The sequence below is a fragment of the Lepidochelys kempii genome, chromosome 4 (genome assembly GCF_965140285.1).
Source record: "Lepidochelys kempii isolate rLepKem1 chromosome 4, rLepKem1.hap1, whole genome shotgun sequence".
Taxonomy (NCBI): Eukaryota; Metazoa; Chordata; order Testudines; family Cheloniidae; genus Lepidochelys; species Lepidochelys kempii.
In genome coordinates, this window is record NC_136383.1 from 18856697 (window position 1) to 18880883 (window position 24187).

Genomic DNA, 24187 nt, shown 5'->3' on the forward strand with positions numbered 1-24187 from the left:
GTACTCAGCTTTAGAAAATTCTTGGATTAGGTGATATATAGGCATTGTTACATACAACACAAATAATTTGGTGCTTCCAGTGGTATTGTTTACATATCACTTTGCCTATGGAGGAAAGTTGAATCAGTTTCTGCTCTCCCTTATTCCTTTGTTAGTCTTGTTTTTTTAATTTCATATCTTTGATAGGTTTTGTGTAGTCTTCTGGGCTACCAAAGATCTCCATTTAATTGATGGGCAAATTTTGATAATACCTGAACACTTTGTTTACTCAAAGAATTATACTCGAAATCTTCTTACTATGTTTCACACAAGATAACTATTTCTGTTATTCATCAATCAGCTCAGAATGCGCACACAATTTGATGCAGATCTTTTAATCAGGCAATGAATAAGAACACAGCTCTTACACCCACTGAAAAAAGTACAGTGTGATATTAAGTTTTGTAATGGTCAAATAACACTTTCCACAGTATTATCATTTATTTCTTAATTGCCAAAGTGTGTTTGGAGCTGTTCTAGCTGCAAAGTGGTACTCTAGTAGTGTGACATAGGAATTGTCAGACTGGGTCAGACCAATGGTCCATCGAGCCTTGTATCCACTCTCCAACATTGTCCCATAACAGAGCTTCAGGGGGAATCTATAGAACAGGGCAGTTGGAGTGATCCACCCTAGCTTCTGGCAGTCAGAGGTTTAGAGTCGCCCTGAACATGAGGTTACATCACTGTTAATAAATGACCAATTAAAGAGAAAGGAGAGGTTAATATCTTGCACTAGATTTTTGTTGTTTCATATCCCCCATCTCTTATCTAGACATTGTCTCTTTAGAGCTTGGTCCTGAAAACACTACTACGAGCAGTCTCATTGACTTGGGTATACACTACATCCAGAGATACGTGTTTGCAGGGACGTGCCCTTAGATTTTAAACCTTTGGAGGTGGGAGCTTTACAATATTCCTCTAAAGTGACACATTTGCACCTGGTGCCATATAATTCATATTGTACTGGTATTACTATTTATCAACAGTGGTCGTTTTGGAGACTTGGTTATTTATTATACCATTATGGTCTCTTATTTCTCCTAACTCTGCAAACATAATGTTATTTTAAAATGCTGTCATTCAGATATGAGTGTAGTTAAGTACCCCACTATTCCACCATTCAGTTAGGTTCAGTTATTCTTTTTAATAACTGTCAGCAGAAGCAAGTATATTACATTTCATAACAAATGATAAATATTTTTATTTACTGCCAAACAACTTTTTTTCATAATAACAATGAAGAGTCTGGTGGCACCTTAAAGACTAACACATTTGTTTGGGCACAAGCTTAAAAAAAACACTTCATGGAGACTCCATGCATCTGAAGAAGTAGGTTTTCTACCCATGAAAGCTTATGCCCAAATAAATCTGTTAGTCTTTAAGGTGCCACCAGACTCCTCGTTGTTTTTGTGGATACAGACTAACATGGCTACCCCTCTGATACTTTTTTCATAATGTGCTCACTACAAACGTTTTGTTATTTAAAGGGTTATCGATTTGTTCTTTTTTGTTTAGGCCATCCCCATGGAGATCACTATGGCAAAACAGAAACAGCACCTGATGTTTATGTCCCCAAGGTAAATAAAATGAAGCAACCATATTTAACACAGCTGCTTTATATTCCTTTGTTCAGTTCTGATAAAATAGGTGCATGTAATCCTATTGGTAGGAATTTTCATTAACTAGAGAAAAAGATAATCAATACCCAGCCCCAGCTAAGGCAAAATTTCTGTATCTTAAACTGTGCAGTTACAGCGCTGTCACTTGATCTGAATCAATAAGTGCATAAGCTTTTGGAATTATTTTTCCAATGCCCAGAACTGCATTTAAGGAAAGAAGACTGGTCTTGTGGCCAAGGCACAGGGCTGTAACTCAGAAATCTGGATTCTGTTCCTAGCCCCTCACAATGCTTGTGTGTTACATTGGCCAAGTAATTTAATCTCTCTCTGCTTCCATTTTCTCTTCCGAGAAATGGAGGTAATGCTCACCTCCCTCACAGAGGTACAAGTGATGTGAAGCTAAGATCATTAATGTTTGAGAGTGTTGGATGGAGAACACAATATAAATGCAAAGTATTCTATCCCTCACAATTATTTCTTAGGCTTTGTCTACACTACACAGCTTTTAGCGTCATGTCTGTGTCGCCACAGCCGTACCGCTAAAAGTCGTGCAGTGTAGCCGCTGTTTGTCGGCTCTCCTGCTGACAAAAAACTTCCACCCTCAACGAGCAAGGTTAGCTTTGTCGGCCGGAGAGTGCTCCTGCTGACAACGCACTGTTCACACTGGCACTTGTTACAGCAAAACTTTTGTCTTTCGGTGGACATGGGGGCTAACACCCCTGAAAGACAAAAGTTTTGTCATGCATTTGCCAGTGTAGACATAGCCTCAGTCTGAGGGACAAGAAGAGGAAAGTAATTGCAGCAGCACTGCTCTCTTGGTAGGCTGTTCCACAATCTAATAGATCTCCACTGTCAGGAAGTTCCCCCTTACATTCGGGCTTAATTTTCATTTTTCTTAATTTTGTTTGTAAGTTATAGTACAGTTACATTGTCAATTTAAAAAAATGTCAAGCATAAGTTACCAATAAGATTAAATCGTGTTTTCTTAATGGAGTAGGAGGCATGAAAAGGCTGCATTTCTGTGCCTGCACTCCTGAGTAGTACCCTATGCTCTGTTAGAATGGGGCTGTTAGAGGAACAAACAACAAGCCCTTAAAAAAAGAAAACTAACGTATCCTACTTTTTGGTTTGTTAGGTTAATGGGGAAAGCGTGATAGGAGTTTCTCATGCAAATGCAGTAAGCAGTATTCATCAGGCAAAAGGGCTAATGAACTTCACTGATTCTAGAAACATGCCCTCCAGTGGTTTTACAAATCAGATATCCGATTTTTCCAAGAACAGTGATCACTCAGGTAAGGAGCAGGGATTTGAATATCTGTGTACTCCTCAGTTCAAGAGTGGGAGAGCGAGTAGGCAATAAAGATTTCAAAATAAAAGACCATTTTAACTTCTTGAACATCTTAAATTTGACATTCATTTCTATAATGTGTTTTTCTGGTCCTGTATTCTCTCCTAAACGAGTTATTTGCCAAGAGAAGGAGAAGTGGAGTCATGGGATCAGAGTTGGAATTCTGTAGCATAGTCAAGGAAGGAGCGTCAATAATTATTAGTATCTTAGAGAATATATAGAATATCCGCTTGATGCCCCATTTTTGTCATTCACTTCCTTTATAAGCATTAATCTTTTTATATTCCTTTCCCCCATGTTGGTTGTTTTATTTTTCTAGAAACTGAGATACTGGAGGATGACTATTTTGATGAGGATGACCACAATGACGTTGTCCAGTATCTGTTGAATGTTGTAGACGAGGAAGCCCAGAACCTCTTAAATCGCAATAATGCAACCAAAGGTGACCATCTGCCAGGTACCATAAGCCATCAAAAAGCTAAACCCAGGAAATGAACACTGAATGGGCTTTTGGTTAGCTAACAGAAGGTGGTGGAATGGAAGTAGCTTGCAAACTGAATTTTTCCAATTAAAGGGATGGTGCGTCTAATAAGAGGATCTTTCTGTGAAGTCCAGGTTTTGTAAATCTGGTCTTTATTTTAAATAATTTTGGGGTATGCATTAGTACCTGCAATTGTTTGTGGGTAGAACTGATTATGTTTAGATGTCTTGGTTTGCAGGTGTAGTCAGGCACCCAAATTACATCCCTGGTGGTTACAAAATTGTGAGAGCAATTTTTGAAAAATATAAAATATTTTTTTTCTTTGCAAATCTGCTCCTTTAATTTTCAGCCAATTTTATAGTTTCCTTTCTTCCTAGTGCTGCAAAAGTCAGCACTCCCTTTTCGTTACTGCTCTATCTTCACAAAAGAATAATCACTGTCAACTGAAATGAGCATGATTATGGGAACAGTGGTTGCTAATTGCTCATGTGAGGTATCACTGGGGGCTTGCACATAGTTCAGTGAATTAAAGCAAACTCTGGTGGCTGTTACTGTGGTCACCAGATTTGAGACACCACTCACCAGTTTATAACTATTTTAACCCTTGTCCTTCTGCTCCTTCCTGAACTTGCTGGCCTATTTTCATCTATTAACATTCTCTTAAAACTATAGACTCAGAGCCTCTGCTGGTGTAAATCTGTGTGGTTCCATTACTGCCAAACTTACACCTGCTGGGATCTGACCCATTGTATACAGCAGTACGGCTGGTGTGCTAAACCTGAGAGATGTAGCAGCAGTGACATAGCTAAAGTAGGTCAGATTTTATCCTGTTCAATTTTATGATGGCTCATTAATATAGGAAGTAACTAGAATCCAGGTGTAGACCTAGTCCTACTGTGAGTGAGACTCATGTTGCTGAGTTAAGATCTTGCCATCCTTTTATAGTAGGTACATTAGCTCAAAACTGATACAAATAACCATGTTTTTCCACTGAATGCATCCGATGAAGTGAGCTGTAGCTCACGAAAGCTCATGCTCAAATAAATTGGTTTGTCTCTAAGGTGCCACAAGTACTCCTTTTCTTTTTGCATGTAGTTAAACTACATTTAAACAACCCCAAATTTTGATTCTGTGCCAAGAATGATGAAGTACGATGGCCTGATTAATATTTATGTCAAGGCCCCTTTACACCCCTCTGGCAATGTAAAGGGAACTTTACTGGGTGCCAGTGCAGTTTGTGCCCACTTTAAGGCTGCTTTACACTGCCAAAGTGGTATAAAGGACTTTTAGTGTAAATGAGAATCAGGCCCGTAATCTACCATTAGTCCTGTGGTCTGCAGTGACAGTGAAGAGTTGTTAAGAATGAATGTCAGGTCTCGTATACTTAGAACCAATTTTTTTCTGGTTTCTTAGCTGCAGGCACTATTTTTCTTATTATATTTGAATGGAAATATGAGCATTTTCACTTAACCTACCCATAACATCACTTCTGTATAGCTCTGTCTTCCAATGTATTTCTCCAGCAGGTTCTTTAGAGACCAATGGGAAGCTGGCAGAAGAAAAAGCTGAAGACACAGACTGTGATGGGTCATCTTTGCCTGAAGACTTTCCAGAGGTAAAATGAAAAGATGTTGGCAGTGTCTTTATTTGCCGATTTCCTAGACTATTTACATTGACTTCTCGTTCCCTCGATCACACTGAATTTGTGGAAATAATTTCATCAACATTTTAAATTTAACTGTCACTGCCATTTGATTGGCCTCCAGAAAACAGTGTTTATAAACCAAGAGTATGGAAATAGTTTTTGAAATACTGTATAATAATTAAATTGTGAGAAATTAACCATGCAAGAGAACAAACCAGAAAATTTATGTTTGCTGTTCCTGGCAGGAAGCAATGAAAGCCAACAGTTTTTAAAAGTGTAATGATAATAAAATGCCAATACAATGCTATTTCAATCATTCTAGCCAGAAAGCTTCCTCAGTTCATAGAAGGTTAGGAAAAATCAGAGCATTTCAAATATTTTGCAGAGTATCTGTAAAGAGTCCAAATCTGAGGCTCCTTCACCTTTCTGCTCAGAAAAACTAATGTTCACAAACAGATTCTGTACCACCTTCACTCTACACTTCCCCATGTTGTCCTATGTTGCATCAGTTAATAGATGTCCAGACTCCACAGCAAATGTATCCAGTTTATAGAATCCCCCTATCCAGTGTACACTCATTGTTTGTACTTCCGGCCCAGGTACAACTGTGACTCAACACCAGGGCCCTTGATCTGTAACCTCTCTGTAGGGGATCTAAAAGAGAGACTCCCCTTGGCTAAGGCACCAGCAGCTGGGCTAAGTTGGTCTCAGTTGTGAGTCGCTCTTGACATTTTTTACACTTACACTGCCTGGGCTCTGTTAATCAAAAAATAAAATTAAAAAGCTCCTTACCTCTCTTGAGTATTCTACTTCTATTCATGCATATGCAACATATTTCATTTGGGGGCAAAACTCACAGGTGCTCTGTCCTTTCGCTTTCTGTTTGATGTATGGGTACGGGTATAGGCTGACTTGGCAGGGGATTGTCACTGAGTTATATGTTGAGCAGAGCCACAAGCAGATTTTCCGCCTGATGGAATTTGAGCTCTGCATTGTTTCGGAAGTGAGCATGCTGAACATTTGATTATGTGTAGAACTAGAGCCAGGCCATCTCTCCTTCCTAGTCCTAGTCTTCACTATGGTTATACTGGCAAGCCCTCCAAGTGTAGATGCAGCTTATATCACCAAAAGTGTTTTCCCCAGTATAGCGTACACCAGTTCTCTGGAGAAAATAAGATGTACACACACTAGGGCTTTTGGCAAAAAAAAAAAAAAAAATCACACCCCTAACCAACATTACTAGCACAGAGAGACTGAAGCTGGAAGAAGAGCCGGGGAGGGGCTCTAGGCTGGGATATGATTTTACTTCTCCAACTGCTCCACATTCCCCAGTGCAGAGGCTGAATGTTTGGGGATTTTGTGGTTGGGTGGATTTCCTGGAAGAATAGAGATTGTCAGTGCATAATGCTTTCAGTGTGGTACCCTGGACAAATACTTAATTTACTTGTTAACATTGTTCTGGTTTATAAAATAAAAGTGTGCTTGTTGTACAGTCCCCTTCCAACATAACTCACTATACTTTGAAATGCTTCCTTCACTAGCCGACACAAATAAATGGTTGTGAAGAACATTGTGAAGACAAAGTAGTGCCTGAAAGGTGAGATTTTTAAGTGGAATTTAAGAGTAACATAATTTTTACAGCTCGGTGAAGTGAGGGAAGATAAAGCACAAGCAAACCCCAAACCCCGTGTATATATATATCTGTCTGTTGACATGTTGATATAAGATGGCTTTGTGTCTGTTCATGTTATCTGAGAGGTCATGATATTATTTAGTGCTATAGAACCTGATGTCAAGTGGGGTGTTCAAGGCCATCAGTCGTGAATTATGAACAGTACAAATTTGCTGTAGGACTCTATTTTGCTTCTCAACTACTGGAACATAATTAGGATGAAAAAATATTCAGATCCTGGCTTGCATAGTCCCCCAGTTGCCTCCACATTATGCCAGCAATGTCCCTCTGCCATGTACATTGGCCAAACCAGACAGTCTGTATGCAAAAGAATAAATGGACACAAATCTGACATCAGGAATCATAACATTCAAAAACTGGTAGGGGAACACTTCAACCTCTCTGGCCACTCAGTAAAAGATCTAAGGGTGGCAATTTTGCAACAGAAAAGCTTCAAAAACAGACTCCAGTGAGAAACTGCTGAGCTTGAATTAATATGCAAAGTAGATACCATTAACATGGGTTTGAATAGAGACTGGGAGTGGCTGGGTCATTACACATATTGAATCTATTTCCCTAAGTTAAAAGAAAAGGAGTACTTGTGGCACCTTAGAGACTAACCAATTTATTTGAGCATGAGCTTTCATGAGCTACAGCTCACTTCATCGGATGCTCATGCTCAAATAAATTGGTTAGTCTCTAAGGTGCCACAAGTACTCCTTTTCTTTTTGCGAATACAGACTAACACGGCTGTTACTCTGTTCCCTAAGTTAAGTATCCTCACACCTTCTTGTCAACTGTCTAAATGGGCCATCTTGATTATCACTACAAAAGTTTTTTTCTCCTGCCGATAATAGCTCATCTTAATTAATTGGCCTCTTACAGTTTGTATGGCAACTTCCACCTTCTCTGTATGTATCTATATATATCTTCTTACTATATGTTCCATTCTATGCATCCGATGAAGTGGGCCGTAGCCCACAAAAGCTTATGCTCTAATACATTTTTAGTCTCTAAGGTGCCACAAGTACTCCTGTTCTTTTTGCTGATACAGACTAACATGGCTGCAACGCTGAAACTTTTCATCTGTAGATCGCTTGTTTGAATCCAGCCCAGGACAGCAGTGTTTGAAAGTTGCTTCTTTCTGACTGTGATTTAACTGACTGAATGAACAGACATTTCCGTGTGGGAATGCATCCCCATCAATATCACCATCAAAACTGCTAGTAGCTGCCACCTTCCGTAGTCCAAAGTCCAGACAGGCTTATGGTGGTCCTTGCCAAACTGGATTGAGGTGTCCTGCTCTGAGAATGTGAGGAATCTGCACTGCGGATATTTTGTGGAGAAATGTTTTAGCTACGTAGGTTCTTATTCCACAAGCATCACCATGGTATCTGAGTCCCTTGCAGACATGCATACAATAACCTAACAGCAAAGGTTCCTCCTCTGTTCTTCTCCTGCTAGTCTTAAAAGAGAGAATCTTCAGTCATGACTCAAGCATAATAAAGTAAAATATAACAAAGGCAGCTACACTGTGTTGCTATGAGGAAAACTTCAGAAAACTTAACTGCTTAATGGCTGTTTTTCTCAAATAAATCCAGACTTCAGTTTATTTTTGTATAATCATTTTGCCTGCAAAGATACAGATCAAACTAGAAAGTCATTGGTATGTGTGAATGGGTGTAAAACATGTCTGTATGTATCATATAATTACATTTGTAACATGCGCGCACACTCACACACATAGTTGCATGAGCAAACGTAATTCTGGCATTTCTCAATATTTGGGCACTTGATGTTGCAACTTTCGTGCTCTTTAATGTAGCTTTTTGTTTGCAGTATGTGTGTTATAGATAATATGTCATTTAAATTTACTTCAGTAAGGCTAAAAAATAATTAGAAGCTAAGGCTTCTGTCTTCAAGGAACAACAATAAGAATTGGTCCAGAAAATATCCTTTTTGAGTTTCTCTCTTTTTAAGAAAGTTCCCTACATTTGAATTATGTAATATGATTCATAATCTCTGTGTATTACATTAATAGCTATCATCATGGAATTAAACCTCTTATTTTGGTTGAATCTATGGAATACATGAAATATTTATTTCTTCTTATTGTCGTTTATAAATTTGATCTAAATTTAAGAATTCTGCACTTTTCTAAACGATCTCATGTGTTGTAGGGTCTTCTGTTTACAGAAAATGTTCATATTTAAAATGGAAATGTATTGTTCTGATAGGAAGTGAGAAACCTTTACATTCTTTGCTTTTCTAGGTCACCTCAACAACCTCTGGTGGGACAAGCAGATGAAGATGAAATTACATGGGGAAGTGATGAACTCCCTATTGAATCAATAAATCAGGAACATCGAACTAAAGGCAAGGACTTGAACAAATAAACAATCAGTGGAAAATGAGGATTACAATAATGTAATCATGTCAGAAATGTATTTGAACATGTTCTGAATATTGTTAAGGTCCCAGTCCTGAGAAGAGCAGTCAATGGGAAATCAGGATGCTCAAGAGCTCATCGGAGTGGATCATAATAATTCAAGCTTGTAAACCCTTTTTCACGCAAGGGTGTAATCCCACTGATTCACTGAATGCTCATCTGAGCAAGGGATTGCAGAATTGAGCCCATAGTCAGAGCTGCAGCCAGTTCCCTTCCATAATAGCTATTTTACGAAAGCTGCCAGGGCATATGGTGAAATGTGCAATTGGACTGAGATCCTATAGGCATCTATTGAGTGCTGACTCCACACTCTAAATTCCCACCATTTTCCTCATTACTTCGGGTCTGATTTTGCCATTTTTACTGAAGTCAATGGACCTACTCCCAGAATAAGGTTCTGCGCAACATGAGTAAGGGTGGCAGAACTGGGTGTCTATCTTTAGCATCTTGAATATGTTCAGGAATATGTTCCATTATCTGAATTCATATTCATAAATCATATCTATGGCATGTGTGCTTCAAAGTGCTTTTTAACTTAGGAAAAATAAACTTCAACATAAACTATTCTAGTAAACTTTTTGTATGATTCAGTGGTCACAAGATATTTTTTAACTCATGTCAAGGAAACTTTGATTATTAACAAGTTGTGTGGTGTTTGAAAGAATAAAGAATGACGTGCTTTTCTAAACCAAGATTTTTTGAAAAACTTTAATGCAGTTAACACATCTTACGCTTTTATCATTAGCTGTTTTTATATGTGCACATAAATCAATCTTCTTCTGCTGCTAGATTGCCTTTTAGTGACAAATGAAGAGCTCTCTGCACTCCCAATTGTCAGAGTGCTTCCTTCAGGCAAATATACTGGAGCCAAATTGAAGTCAGTCATCCGAATGTTACGTGGACTACTGGAACAAGGAATTCCTTCCAAGGAGATTGAGGTAAACAAACACAGGCTATTTTCAGTCCTTTTGTAAACCTCTTTTAAATATGAATCATGCAATGAAAATACTCTTCACTGGGGCAGTGTGAAGCAGGTAGAAACGTAGGACTTGATTCTGCACGGCCAAAGCAAAAGAAAGGAAAGAATACTTTTCCTCCCCTCTGTTTCAGTTTAACTACATTAACTAGACTGAGCTATATTGGCTTTGGATCTAGAAATGTGATTGAGACTTGCCTGTTTCTTCAAATCCATTAATAATAATACTAATTAATAATTATTTTTTAACCAGCACTTAAGATGACAGGTTTCAGAGTAGCAGCCATGTTAGTCTGTATCCACAAAAAGAAAAGGAGGACTTGTGGCACCTTAGAGACTAGCAAGTTTATTTGAGCATAAGCTTTCGTGAGCTACAGCTCACTTCATCGAATGCATTCAGTGGAAAATACAGTGGGGAGATTTATATACACAGAGAACATGAAACAATGGGTGTTACCATACACACTGTAAGGAGAGTGATCACTTAAGGTGAGCTATTACCAGCAGGAGAGAGAAAAGCCCTTTTGTAGTGATAATCAAGGTGGGCCATTTCCAGCAGTTGACAAGAACATCTGAGGTGGAAAATGTAATGACCTCTGCAAAATCCAGCTGACACGATTAAAACATGAATCTCTACTCTTGTTAAAATTGTTAATATGTTACCAAATATTAAAACTTCCAGGACAAGATTTCAAAGTAATTACAAGAAGATAGGGTTTGGTTTTTTTGGGTTTTTTTGCAAGGCTGCATGCCTTACTCCCATATGGTGTGACTGTAAATTGTAACTACATGGGGATCGAATACTTGATAATGGACTCTTCAGTTTAGCAGAGAAAGGTATAACAAGATCCAATGGCAGGAAGTTGTAGCTAAACACTTTCATACTAGAAATGAGGTGTACATTTTTAATCATGCGGTTAATTAACCATTAGAACAGTTTACCAAGGGTCATGGTGGATTCTCCATCATTGGCAGTTTTAAAGTCAAGATTGGATGTTTTACAAAAAAATATTCTTTAGTTCAAAAGGAATTATTTTGGGGAAATTATATGGCCTGTATTACACATAGGTCAGACTAGATGATCACACAATGGTCCCTTTGGCCTTGGAATCTATGAATCTATAGGTTTCAGAGTAGTAGCCATGTTAGTCTGTATCCACAAAAAGAAAAGGAGGACTTGTGGCACCTTAGAGACTAACAAATTTATTTGAGCAGAAGCTTTTGTGAGCTACAGCTCACTTCATCGGCTGCATTCAGTGGAAAATACAGTGGGGAGATTTATATACCCAGAGAAGATGAAACAATGGGTGTGTTTCATGTTCTCTGTGTATATAAATCTTCCCACTGTATTAGATGACAGTATTTGGTGTGTATTGATGACCTCTTCATCATCTGGACCCATGGAAAAGAAGCCCTTGAGGAATTCCACCATGATTTCAACAATTTCCATCCCACCATTAACCTCAGCCTGGACCAGTCCAAACAAGAGATCCACTTCCTGGACACTATGGTGCTAAGAAGCGATGGTCACATAAACATAAACACCACCCTATACCGGAAACCTACTGACCGCTATTCCTACCTACATGCCTCCAGCTTTCACCCAGATCACACCACACGATCCATTGTCTACAGCCAAGCTCTACGATACAACCGCATTTGCTCCAACCCCTCAGACAGACACAAACACCTACAAGATCTCTATCAAGCATTCTTACAACTACAGTACCCACCTGCTGAAGTGAAGAAACAGATTGACAGAACCAGAAGAGTACCCAGAAGTCACCTACTACAGGACAGGCCCAACAAAGAAAATAACAGAATGCCACTAGCCATCACCTTCAGCCCCCAACTAAAACCTCTCCAACGCATCATCAAGGATCTACAACCTATCCTGAAGGACGACCCATCACTTTCACAGATCTTGGCAGACAGGCCAGTCCTTGCTTACAGACAGCCCCCCAACCTGAAGCAAATACTCACCAGCAACCACATACCACACAACAGAACCACTAACCCAGGAACCTATCCTTGCAACAAAGCCCATTGCCAACTGTGTCCACATATCTATTCAGGGGACACCATCATAGGGCCTAATTGCATTAGCCACGCTATCAGATGCTCGTTCACCTGCACATCTATCAATGTGATATATGCCATCATGTGCCAGCAATGCCCCTCTGCCATGTACATTGGTCAAACTGGACAGTCTCTACGTAAAAGAATAATTGTACACAAATCAAATGTCAAGAATTATAACATTCATAAACCAGTTGGAGAACACTTCAGTGTCTCTGGTCACTCGATTACAGACCTAAAAGTCGCAATATTACAACAAAAAGACTTCAAAAACAGACTCCAACGAGAGACTGCTGAATTGGAATTAATTTGCAAACTGGATACAATTAACTTAGACTTGAATAGAGACTGGGAGTGGATGGGTCATTTACACAAAGTAAAAGTATTTCCCCATGTTTATTCCCCCCTCCCCGCCTCCCACTGTTCCTCAGACGTTCTTGTCAACTGCTGGAAACGGCCCACCTTGATTATCACTACAAAAGGTTTTCTTTCCTCTTCCTCCCTCTTCCCCCCCACCCCCTGCTGGTATTAGCCCATCTTAAGTGATCAGTCTCCTTACAGTGTGTATGATAACACCCATTGTTTCATGTTCTCTGTGTATATAAATCTCCCCACTGTATTTTCCACTGAATGCATCCAATGAAGTGAGCTGTAGCTCACGAAAGCTTATGCTCAAATAAATTGGTTAGTCAGTAAGGTGCCACAAGTACTCCTTTTCTTTTTGCGATTACAGACTAACACGGCTGCTACTCTGAAACCTGTCATTTCTATATGTGTCTAATAGATACTGTTAGTCATTTGACAGTTAAAAATTGATGACATTTTGTTTATCCCAGCAGTTATTAATATGAACTGACTATCTGTTTATAGAACCTGCAAGACTTAAAGCCTTTGGATCAGTGTTTGGTTGGACAAACTAAAGAGAACAGGAGGAAGAACAGATATAAAAATATACTTCCCTGTAAGTCCTAAGTAATCTGATGATAAACTTTTATGTTGATTTCACCAGAAAAGCAGTGTGGTCTGGTGGCTTTGACATCAGACTGGTAAGTCCTGACTCCTATTCCCAGTTCTTCTGTTGAGTTAGTGTGTGACTGGACAGACCATTAAACCTCTTTGCACCTATTGTCCCTATCTGTAACAAAGAGATAATGCTGCTTGCCCACCCTTTTAAAGCACTTTGCGATATGTGGATGAAAATCATTCCATGAGTGCACCTGCTTGTTATTTTATGCCTCCCATCCTTTCCCTCCACTCTCACATAAAACTTTAATTCTATTTAAGCAGCAGATCCTGTTTGTCACATACGATAGACATAAACATAGGAGGACAGACCGTGCTCTTAGTTATACCACTGTAAATCTGGAGTGCAAAAGTATAATAATTAATATTAATATACTGTATCAATCTCACTATAAAAGAATTATGTTTATATTCCGTTAGTTACATATGCAGGAGACGTAAAGTCTGAGTCTAGAACTGGGAGCCAGAAAGTCTTGAGTTCTAATTTCTGCTCTGACAGAGTCTCTCTGAAACCGTGGGTAAGACACTATCGGTTCGTCTACACTTTGAGCTGAGGATGTGATTCCCAGCTTGAGGAGACATATTTGTGCTAACTCATAGCTGTGACAGGGGGAGGGGCAAGCTTCCCCAAGTGTGTATCTAGGGTCTCTGACGGACATGCACTTGGGGCAATAGCCCATCTCGCTGCTTGCACTGCTGAGGCCACATTCTCATTTTAGTGATCTAACCTGATAAGAGCTAGCGTGAGCATGTTTCCTGGAGCTGGGAATCTCACCCCCAGCTCTGACTGTAAACATACCCACAGAGCCTGATTTCTAGGAATGCTGAAAGCCCAGAACTTCAGTTCTTGTCCGTGACAACAGCAAAGGCTCTGCACCGCTGATAATCAGATTCTTAACCTCGCTGCCTCTTTTTCCTTATGTGATGTGGAGTTAATACTTTTTTCAAATAGGATGTTGTGATGATTCATTAATATTTGTGAGATGAAAAGTACTCCATAAGTGTTTACATGACCTAGGTTTAATTGTGGGTATATGGACCAGGGCTGTCGATTAATCGCAGTTAACTCACGCGATTAACTAAAAAAAATTAACTGTGATTAAAAAAATTAATCGCATTTATAACCATAGAATACCAATTTACATTTATTAAATATTTTGGATGTTTTTCTACATTTTCAAATGTATTGATTTCTATTATAACACAGAATACAAAGTGTACAGTGCTCACTTGTTGTTTTTTATTACAAATATTTGCACTGTAAAAATGATAAAAGAAATAGTATTTTTCAATTCACCTCATACAAGTACTGTAGAGCAATCTCTTTATCATGAAAGTGTAACTTACAAATGTAGATATGTATTTTTTTTGTTACATAACTGCACTCAAAAACAAAACAATGCAAAACTTTAGAGCCTACGAGTCTACTCAGTCCTACTTCTTGTTCAGCCAATTGTTAAGACAAACAAATTTACATTTACAGGAGATACTGCTGACTGCTTCTTATTTACAATGTCACCTGCAAGTGAGAACAGGCTTTCGCATGGCACTTGTGTAGCGGACATAGCAAGGTATTTACATACCAGGTATGCTAAACATTCATATGCCCCTTCATGCTTCGGCCAACATTCCAGAGGACATGCTTCCACGCTGATGACGCTCGTTTAAAAAATAATGCATTAATTAAATTTGTGACTGAACTCCTTGGAGGATAATTGTTTGTCTCCTGCTCTGTTTTACCTGCATTCTGCATATATTTCATGTTGTAGCAGTCTCAGATGATGACCCAGCACATGTTCGTTTTAGAACACTTTCACAGCAGATTTGACAAAACGCAAAGAAGGTACCTATGTGAGATTTCTAAAGATAGATACAGCACTGGACCCAGAGCAGAACCCATCGTCAGCATGGACATGTATTCTGGAATGGTGATTGAAGCATAAAGGGACTTATGAATCTTTAGCGCATCTGGCACGTAAATATCTTGCAATGCCAGCTACAACACTGCCATGAGAATGCCTGTTCTCACTTTCAAGTGACATTGTAAACAAGACGTGGGCAGCATTATCTTCTGCAAATTGTAACTAAACTTGTTTGTCTGAGTGATTGGCTGAAGTAGGACTGAGTGGACTTGTAGGTTCTAAAGTTTTGCATTGTTTTATTTTTGAATGAAGTTATTTTTTGTACATAATTCTACATTTGTAAGTTCAACTTTCATGATAAAGAGATTGCACTACAGTACTTGTATTAGGTGAATTGAAAAATACTATTTCTTTTGTTTTTTACAGTGCAAATATTTGTAATAAAAATAAATATAAAGTGAGCACTGTACACTTTCTATTCTGTGTTGTAATTGAAATTAATATATTTGAAATTGTAGAAAACATCCACAAATATTTAAATATATGGTATTCTATTATTTTTAACAGTGCGATTATTTGTGTGATTAATCGTGGCAAATATTTTTTAACCGCACGATTAATCGCGATTTTTTTTAATCGCTTGACAGCCCTAGTATGGACATATATAATTAAAATATGTTTTCTATGTTGGGATTGCAGATGATACCACTAGAGTGTCCCTAGGAACTGAAGGTGGATACATCAATGCCAGCTTCATTAGAATGCCCGTGGGGAATGAAGAATTTGTCTACATTGCATGTCAAGGACCACTCCCTACTACAGTAGCAGACTTCTGGCAAATGACTTGGGAACAAAAGTGTACTGTAATAGCCATGATGACCCAGGAAGTAGAAGGAGAAAAGATAAAATGCCAGCGCTATTGGCCCGATGTACTTGGCAAAACTATCATGGTCAATGACCGACTCCGGCTGGCCCTTGTGAGATTGCAACAGTTGAAAGGCTTTGTCATTAGAGTGCTGGAGCTAGAAGATATTCAAGTAAGTGAATCAAGTCAGTCTACATTCTGTGGGTTTCTGGGGTGATTGGGCAGGTTCCTTTTTTGTTTGCTTGGCATGGATCCCTTCAGTCCAGCCAGAGCTGGTCTAAACTTCCGCATCCTGAAAAAACCACAGGATTACTTTTTTTAAAAATCTTTTTTGTCCTTATTTCTTCTGACTATTATGATTGGGCCACTCTTCCTCCATGTAGGAATTTGAGTGAGCAGCTTCTTTCACCACTGGAATAAAATTCTGCATAAGCTAGGTGGAGACTTTTTCAGCAGGTAGCATTTCTCCAGTGCTCAAGGACATCACCTCACAATGCTAATGTGCCTCTATAAGAGCAGGTCAGGACATGGCCCCATATATGCGTTACTGATAATGCCTTAGCTTTAGAAACAGAAAGATTTATTAAAATTAAATTCGTTTGTAGGGTCAGCTTCCTGGATGGATGACTTTGTGCTAGTAATGCAGCTAGGACAATGAAACTAAACTGGTCACTTTCACCTTTGCGCATAGTCCATGTCCTTTGCTCTCAAGCTCTAATACACTCTCATCAGGCTTATTTTCCACACATGGCAGGAAAAGGTTGAAATTCAAACAAATTCAGGTTTGTAATCATGTCAGGCATTGTAAAAATTGTTCTGTTCACAAACCCTAAATTTTGGGTCACTATTAATTGGCAAGTCTCCCTTCACAGTGAGCTGTTTGGCCACAGAATGTTCTTAGGCCAGTCTTACAACTTCTGGCAGTCTGCTTTGCCATTTCTGCCTATATTTGTTCTGTCTCTTTTAAAACCTTAGACTGGTGAATTACGGCGTGTTTCTCATCTGAATTTCACTGCCTGGCCAGACCATGACACACCATCTCAACCAGACGACCTGCTCACTTTCATCTCCTACATGCGGCACATCCATAAATCGGGACCTATCATCACTCACTGCAGTGCAGGCATTGGACGTTCAGGGACACTTATTTGTATCGATGTCGTTCTAGGATTAATCAGCAAGGATCTTGATGTGAGTACCCAGAGGATAGATTGAACTGTGCTTTTCACTCAGTGAACTGTGAGCCCTAGGAGCTATTTGGTTATTTTACTAGTGTGCAACTATTTTGAATCAAGGACTCTGGTTATACCTTAACCTGATTTATGAGGTATACGGTATAAAACAGCAATAATTGTGAAAAGCAGAAATATGGAGCACAAGAAAAAAATCTAAAAACACTTGATCTTCCTAGGTTTCAGAGCCTGAGCTCCAGCCTGAGTCGCGACTTCCAAGTGCTGTCTGTGCAGCTATTTTTAGAGCATGAGCGTGAGCCCCTGTAGCCCAGGTCTGTCGACTGGGACTGGGAGACTCCCTCGAGCTCCAGAACACGGTGTAGACATACCCTTATAGGGTTAGAAGGACAAGGCCAAAATTTACAGATCAGCAAAGTAAGAAAAACGCTGCTTGAGAACTTTGAGAGTGGTGTAAGGACATTTACTTTGTATATTTTCACATGTGATGCAGACAATTTGTTTCAGTGGTTATGAAGCTTTTTTTGAATCTCAATATCTGTTGTCATGAAATAACTATTGTCTGATACCCCCACGTAACTTCCTGTGACTGTGAATTTAAATCAATAAAAATAGAAAAATATTCATAAGCCCCATCATTTTGCACAACTGTGAAAATGTAAATAAACATATTAAAAGCTTAAAAATAAACATGGACACTATCCATCAAAATTGTAAAAAAATATAATTCTGACAAGCCTAGTTATTTAGTGACTGTAGTAATTCTTTATCCTAAATGAATTAAATACTCACATTTCTTCTTACGAGTGTTTTTATAAAATGTGCTTTAGTCAACATTAAACGATCTAATACTCTCGTTTTTAAGAAACTCCCTGATTTTACTCTGAGATGTGGGTCTGTTTGAACACTTTACACTGTAACATTTAAATATTTGATTTAATTGCATTATGAAACAGAAAACATGCAGTGCTTTTTCATAAACAGTTTGGACATTTTGTGGCAGCTATGATAAATACAATCAGAAGCTGTGGAATGCAGTAGTTAGCAACCTTTTATCCAAACAAAGGAGGCTGCAATAAAGCAAAACCAAAATAGGTCACTGTTCCAGCTCCTATGCCTGAACCTAAGTCAGTGATGTGGTAAAAGAGCTTTTGTAACAGAATTTAGGATGCCATGCCATGCTTCACAGAGATTATGTACTCCTTGTCCACCGGAGGGCACTAGCAACCTCATTTTAAAGTCGTCCCATCCACCAATTCATGGAGCAATCGCTTTCCTATTTCTTGGTGTAAAATAAAGTGTATTGGCAGCACATTAGAGCCCAATCCAGAAAAGCATGTAAGCACATGCTTAATTTTGAGCACTTTTATAGTTCCATGGAAGTCAAAGGGGGTGTATACATACTTAAAATTGAGCCCATACTTAGTGCTTTGCTTGATTAGGGCCAGAGTGTGCAGCACCCTGGCAGACTTAGCTTTAGTAGAATAAAGACTGGGGAGTATAAGGGTGTGCTGACCAGGTAAAATGAAAGGTAAAAGAAAAGTAGATGATGTACTCAGATCTCACGTATTTATTGCACTCGTACAGGCTCTACTGTATGCTTTCCATATACTGTACTGTATGTCCATAACTTGGTGGATTTACTGGCATTTGACTGCCTACTAGATGAAAGTGAAAATTCCCTGCTGTGCCACAGGTGTATTTTCCTGTATATAATGTGGTTTTGTTATAACCTCTCACTTGTTGCTACCGTCTATTTGCTTTTGGCAGTTTGACATCTCTGATTTGGTGCGTACAATGAGACTACAGAGACATGGAATGGTTCAGACGGAGGTATGTCTACCTTGGTTTATCAAGTTGTGCTTTAATAAAGATTTTGAACTGAATTTCTGATCTCTCAACAAATTGTGATAAGCATATAGATTGTGCTAGATGTCTGGATTAGGAAATATTGTAGAATTACTTACTTTGTACCCCATAAACTCAACCTCAGTGTTGCTGGAGTGAAATCAAATGCTAATATAGGGACAGAATTCATAATAATGCATGTACTTTTGGATATGCTTCACCACGTGCAAATACAAGGGCATGCAAACATAAATCTGGCAAGTATAAGTGTGTGCAAATTTACATGTAGTGAACTGTGTTAATCTATGAAAGATCTGACATCGTCTCATTTGAGAATTCTTGCATTAAACCCCTTATTCCATTCTGAGAAACACTTATTTTACTCCAACTGGAAGTAATAGCATATTAGTGTCTTTTTACCTATTCTAAGGCTAAAAAAAGCAACTGCATTTTATCTGCTGCTGTTATCCATAGCAGTATGGTAATTGGATGGATGGCTTTTCGGACGGAAAGGTTGAAAAAGCCTCCTAACCTGAACCTAGAGAAGACAGTGAATACAAAATCAGGGAGTTCTCAACCCTTATTTAATAAAAAATACAGAATTATCCAGAAATAGCCCCAAACCCTGTGGTATCCTCATTGTAAACTGGGAGGTTGCATCACAGACCTGGGTTCTATTCCCAGCTGTGCCACTGACCTGCTGTGTGACCTTGGTCCCATCACTTCACTTCTTGGTGCTTCCCTTTCCTCATTTGTAAGCTGCTCTGAGGTCTGCAGATGACAGGCCCTATATAAGGACAAAGTGATGGTGGGATTAGGAATCAAACTAAATATTAACCAGGAGGTGAATCCACATGAAGTACACTTGAAAACTGAGCAGCCCATTCTTCACCCCCTTGTTCTCTTTAAACATTGTCTCATAACATTCACTCATCACACTCTCTCGTTAATAACGTATATGAAACCAAGTCAGGAACTCCGCCACCTGTGAAGTACAGGTAGAGGCACCTTGTTTAGCGAATGTGAACATTTTGATTAACGTGTTTATGATTCTTCCTCTCACAGGATCAGTACGTTTTCTGCTATCAGGTTGTCCTCTATGTCCTGAAACATCTCCAAGCTGAAGAACAGAAGAGAGGCAAATAAAATACCAGCGCCCACAGTGCTTTTTTAATTTAAAAAAAAAAAAAGGCAACAGAAGCAGAGGCTCCTGCGTATTTTGTTGGTTCTGCCAATATTATTCCAGTCCTTTTCTTCGTTCTCTGTCAGGCCATCTCTTCCGCGCAGTCTGTCCTTCAGGCCACTTATAGTACATGGTGAAGGGCAAGACAAGGCAGTACCACTACGCCCCTCCGTAGTGCTGGGGTTCCTTGTGTACCAGGAAAAGGAATATTTAATAAAGTTGCATTTTTGCAGCTTCCTTACTCTTTGATAAATTACTGAAGTAAAAACGTTTTAATTAAAAATTTCAATAATGCCTTCTGTGGGTATGCAACTATTTTTTAGCATTTGTTTCTGCCGCAGTGGGAGGAGGGTGGGAAAATAAGGCAGTATTTTATCCTGGTGGACTTTCCTACAGGGACATTTTATTAGTCTATTTTAAAAGCTTGTTTATAGCAGATCTCTCTTTTTCAGCATTTTGATGTAGTAGAGCGATTTTATAGGGGATACTTGAAATCAGTGTTTAAGCTTTACAAGACGCCTGTTAGCCTAGAAAAGAGCAGTGAATGTTTACTGTAAGTATCACAGTTTATATTGTTTACTTCATAAGCCTGTCATGTATATATTTATATACTTTTACACACAAAAAAAGCTGAATTATCAGGTGCCTAAACTTATAACTGATTAGGCATTTCCACTGTGTAAATAAAAATACACTTTAAAATGTATGTAGGTGTGTTTTCTGTCCATGTTTTCTGTCCTTACACTGCAATCTTCACTGTGCTATCTGAGCACCTTATGTGTCAAATGAAATGGACCTATGCCTTTTATCTTACTTTCCATTTCTTCCCCTGCCCAATGCTAGTGTGTGTTTAGTTGTTGGAGGTTTAAAACAACAACATATACTTAGTATGGAACAGTACTCTGTGTAACCTGTGCTGATGAGATGTACTAACTAGCAGTTGCACTGCATCTCACATTTCAAGGTAAAAGCTGGGCTCAGAGACCTGTGAATATGCATCTTTCATTCCCAAATTATCAGCCTGCCAGAGATCTTTTATCCCAAAACTGAGACTCTGGGCATTTTAATTATAATTGATATAGCAACAGCCCAGTTTAAAAATAATTAGAGCTTTTTTTTCTTGTCTCATCAACAGAATGATCATCCTTGTTACAGAACTCATACATGGCATACCCAATATCCAGTGAACCATGACAGCTGAGAAAATATGTTGCTTAAGCTGCAGTGTAGTGTTGTTGGGATTCCCTCCGAGACCTTTTGCATTCAGCTTATCCAGAACACCTTGTCCAGTTCTGGGAGAACACGCCATCCGGTTCCCTTCTCTGGGATCCAAAACACATAGTTCAACCCTGGATTTCATCACGCAGGTTCCTTTATTTGTCATACAGCAAAGCTACACTGAGTTGATCAGACTCAAGAGGAGGGGATGGGTATAGCCCAGGCATACCACACATTCAGAATTACATAGACCACCGCTCCCTTTTTTTACATTCACACATTAGTGTATTTGCTGTACATTACAGCACATATTTTTGGATTGGCTTTCTTACTTTGCAGGAACCAATCCCTGTGCTCTGTCCATGTGCTGTTCTCGTGGAACCTGATCTTTACAGTCTAGTTTTATCTTGTCCATAGTCCCTAGCATCAAGGTATTGCTGCTTATCTTAGCTAGCACAGACATCCTGACTCCAGCATATTGTTTGTCAAGCCCCTATTTGCAACTTAACCTTCCATTCACGTCCCAATTATGCCCACTAAGAAATTAGGCAAGTTACTGATGTCAAGCCAGGCCTACAAGTGTGATGGAACAATTCAGGATAGATAACGAGAAAGGGAAGACAGAGATTGAACAGTTATTGTCATATTGTGGAACAATCCACCATTTTGAAAGGAATCAAAAAGGAAGACTTAATATATTTCAGGAATGGAGTTGTCAAGGGGTAGTGTAGTTAATGTAAAGCAAAGGAATATAGTCAGCAAAAATGCTAGTTACTGTTTTGACTTAACCAGTGGATGCAGCATTTTGAGCTTTTTAGGAAATACAATGATGGTATTGAGGTGAAGGCTGCCAAGGTGGCACCCAGAAAGCCTAATTAGGCTTCTTTGTGTAGTAATTGCCTATTCATTTATTTAACTAGCCTGTTGCTTGTTCTGGGTGTTGCCCGTGGGGGATGGGCTTCTGCTTTTTTGTTGGGTTTTTTTTGTTGTTTTTTTTAATTTCTGACTGGTGAGTGTGATTAGCTCCCGGTTGCGGAATCTACTTTAAAAAAAGCTTTAAAAGGCTGCTCGCTGCAGTTTATTCACCATACAGGAGAGGAGTGTAATTAGTGTGAGGAGCTGCTCTTCTACAGAAACTGTTATGCCCCTTCTGAAAGAGACGGGATAGAGTTGGATCTTACAACTGGAAACTTCCTACATCTGGATGGATAAAACGTCAACAAAAGGACGAAACACTCTGATTGCTCGGCTTGCCTCCCCGTGAAGATGAGTCATGCAAGGGGACTCCTCCCATCAGCTGAGGTTGCAGCTCAGAGCACGAGGCAGAAGGGGGATAAAAACCCCAAACCAAAGGAACGAAGCATCCTACTCTCTCTACCAATATGGTGCTGCTGCATGTCTGAAGATGGAATTTAGGGACCACAGTAGGCCTTTAGGGCTTGATTCAAACTCATTGAAGTCAATAGATAGATTCCTATTGATTTTAGTGAGCTTAGATGGCTTTCTTAGTGAAATGTTGAGAAGAAAACTAAGAAGCATGAGAGAAGTTCTGTTTAATATTTATCCCAATATCTGACAGAATTTGATTACAAATTGACTACACTGTCACTTTTAGGTTAGGCCCAACATTTGGGCTTGCTTATTTTTTTAAACAGGACACACAGAAACTCATATGAATAGAAATTTATTTTAAATTAAACTTGGATTAGGGGGCTCTAAAAATGGCACCTTCCTATTCAGCTGACCTGCTCCCTGAATCAAATTCTCCTCTCAATTCAACAATGTCAGATCATAGTAACTCATTAAGTTATTCTAGATTTAAACTAATGTGACAGCAGAATTTGGCCCAAAGAACATATCACTTTAATAGCTAAGTGCTACTTTTACAGTCACGTTAAGTGAATGGAGTTACTCTGATTCGACACTGATTTAACTAAGTACAGAATTTGGTCGTGTTTTTTGGGTTTTTTTTTTTAAATCTTGGCAGTGTCCCTTTAACCAGTGAAAACATAAGATTGCATCAAATTATTGCAAACTTCAGAGAGACCCAATTCAGGAAGGCACTTACATACCTGCTTAACTATAAGCAAGTAATTAACTCATTGACTTCAGTGGCATTTAAACATGTATGTAAGTACTGTCCTGAAAAGAATTGCTTTCCTGACACTTAAGGCCTTTCTCCAAATCAAAATTAACATACTCCTGAGAATTGAATCCTTTTCTAAAACTGTATGTTACAAACACATCCTATACAATCTCATTTTGTAGATGCTACTTTATAACCTTGTTTTGGGATCTGAATGTTTTTGTGAGATACTTTTCTTCCCCCACCCCACCCAATTTATCAAAAATAAGAAAACATAAACATGTACAATTAATTTTATATCACAAGAAAATACTGGCAACGTGGCTGTTAGCTTCATTATTTCTTCTGGAATTGAAAAAAACCCGAAAAGTACAAAGGCCCAGATCCTTGAAGGTATTCGGGCATCTAATTCCCTTGTAAATTATTGATTAATAAACTTGTATCTTTTCTGTAGATCATGAACTTAGCCCATTCATGATGCATTAGGATATTCATCCTGGGAGCTTTATAATAGAAACAATGTAAAATGGACATGAAGGGACTAGTACAAGGATGGAATTTATTCATGACCTAGTCATCTCCTACATCTAGCTTTCCTGTGTAT

General features: G+C 38.9%; 1 protein-coding gene across 12 annotated transcripts in view; it reads left to right on the forward strand.

Annotated features, from left to right (window-relative positions):
- The window catches only part of PTPN13 (protein tyrosine phosphatase non-receptor type 13), a 186549-nt gene extending 165583 nt beyond the window's left edge, over window positions 1-20966 (forward strand). For 6 of the 12 annotated variants that reach the window (XM_073340596.2, XM_073340601.2, XM_073340605.2 and 3 more), the window contains 12 exons: window positions 1555-1616; window positions 2794-2950; window positions 3326-3463; window positions 5011-5102; window positions 6674-6729; window positions 9077-9180; window positions 10043-10191; window positions 13179-13269; window positions 15893-16230; window positions 17034-17249; window positions 19019-19081; window positions 20162-20965. In XM_073340596.2, coding sequence (XP_073196697.2) covers window positions 1555-1616; window positions 2794-2950; window positions 3326-3463; window positions 5011-5102; window positions 6674-6729; window positions 9077-9180; window positions 10043-10191; window positions 13179-13269; window positions 15893-16230; window positions 17034-17249; window positions 19019-19081; window positions 20162-20242 — 1547 coding nt within the window. In that variant the 3' untranslated portion in view covers window positions 20243-20965. Of the gene's footprint in view, window positions 1-1554; window positions 1617-2793; window positions 2951-3325; window positions 3464-5010; window positions 5103-6673; window positions 6730-9076; window positions 9181-10042; window positions 10192-13178; window positions 13270-14814; window positions 14914-15892; window positions 16231-17033; window positions 17250-19018; window positions 19082-20161 lie in introns of those variants that run through there. The other 6 variants (XM_073340600.2, XM_073340608.2, XM_073340603.2 and 3 more) reach the window with 5 other exon arrangements.
- Window positions 20967-24187: the final 3221 nt, after the last annotated feature.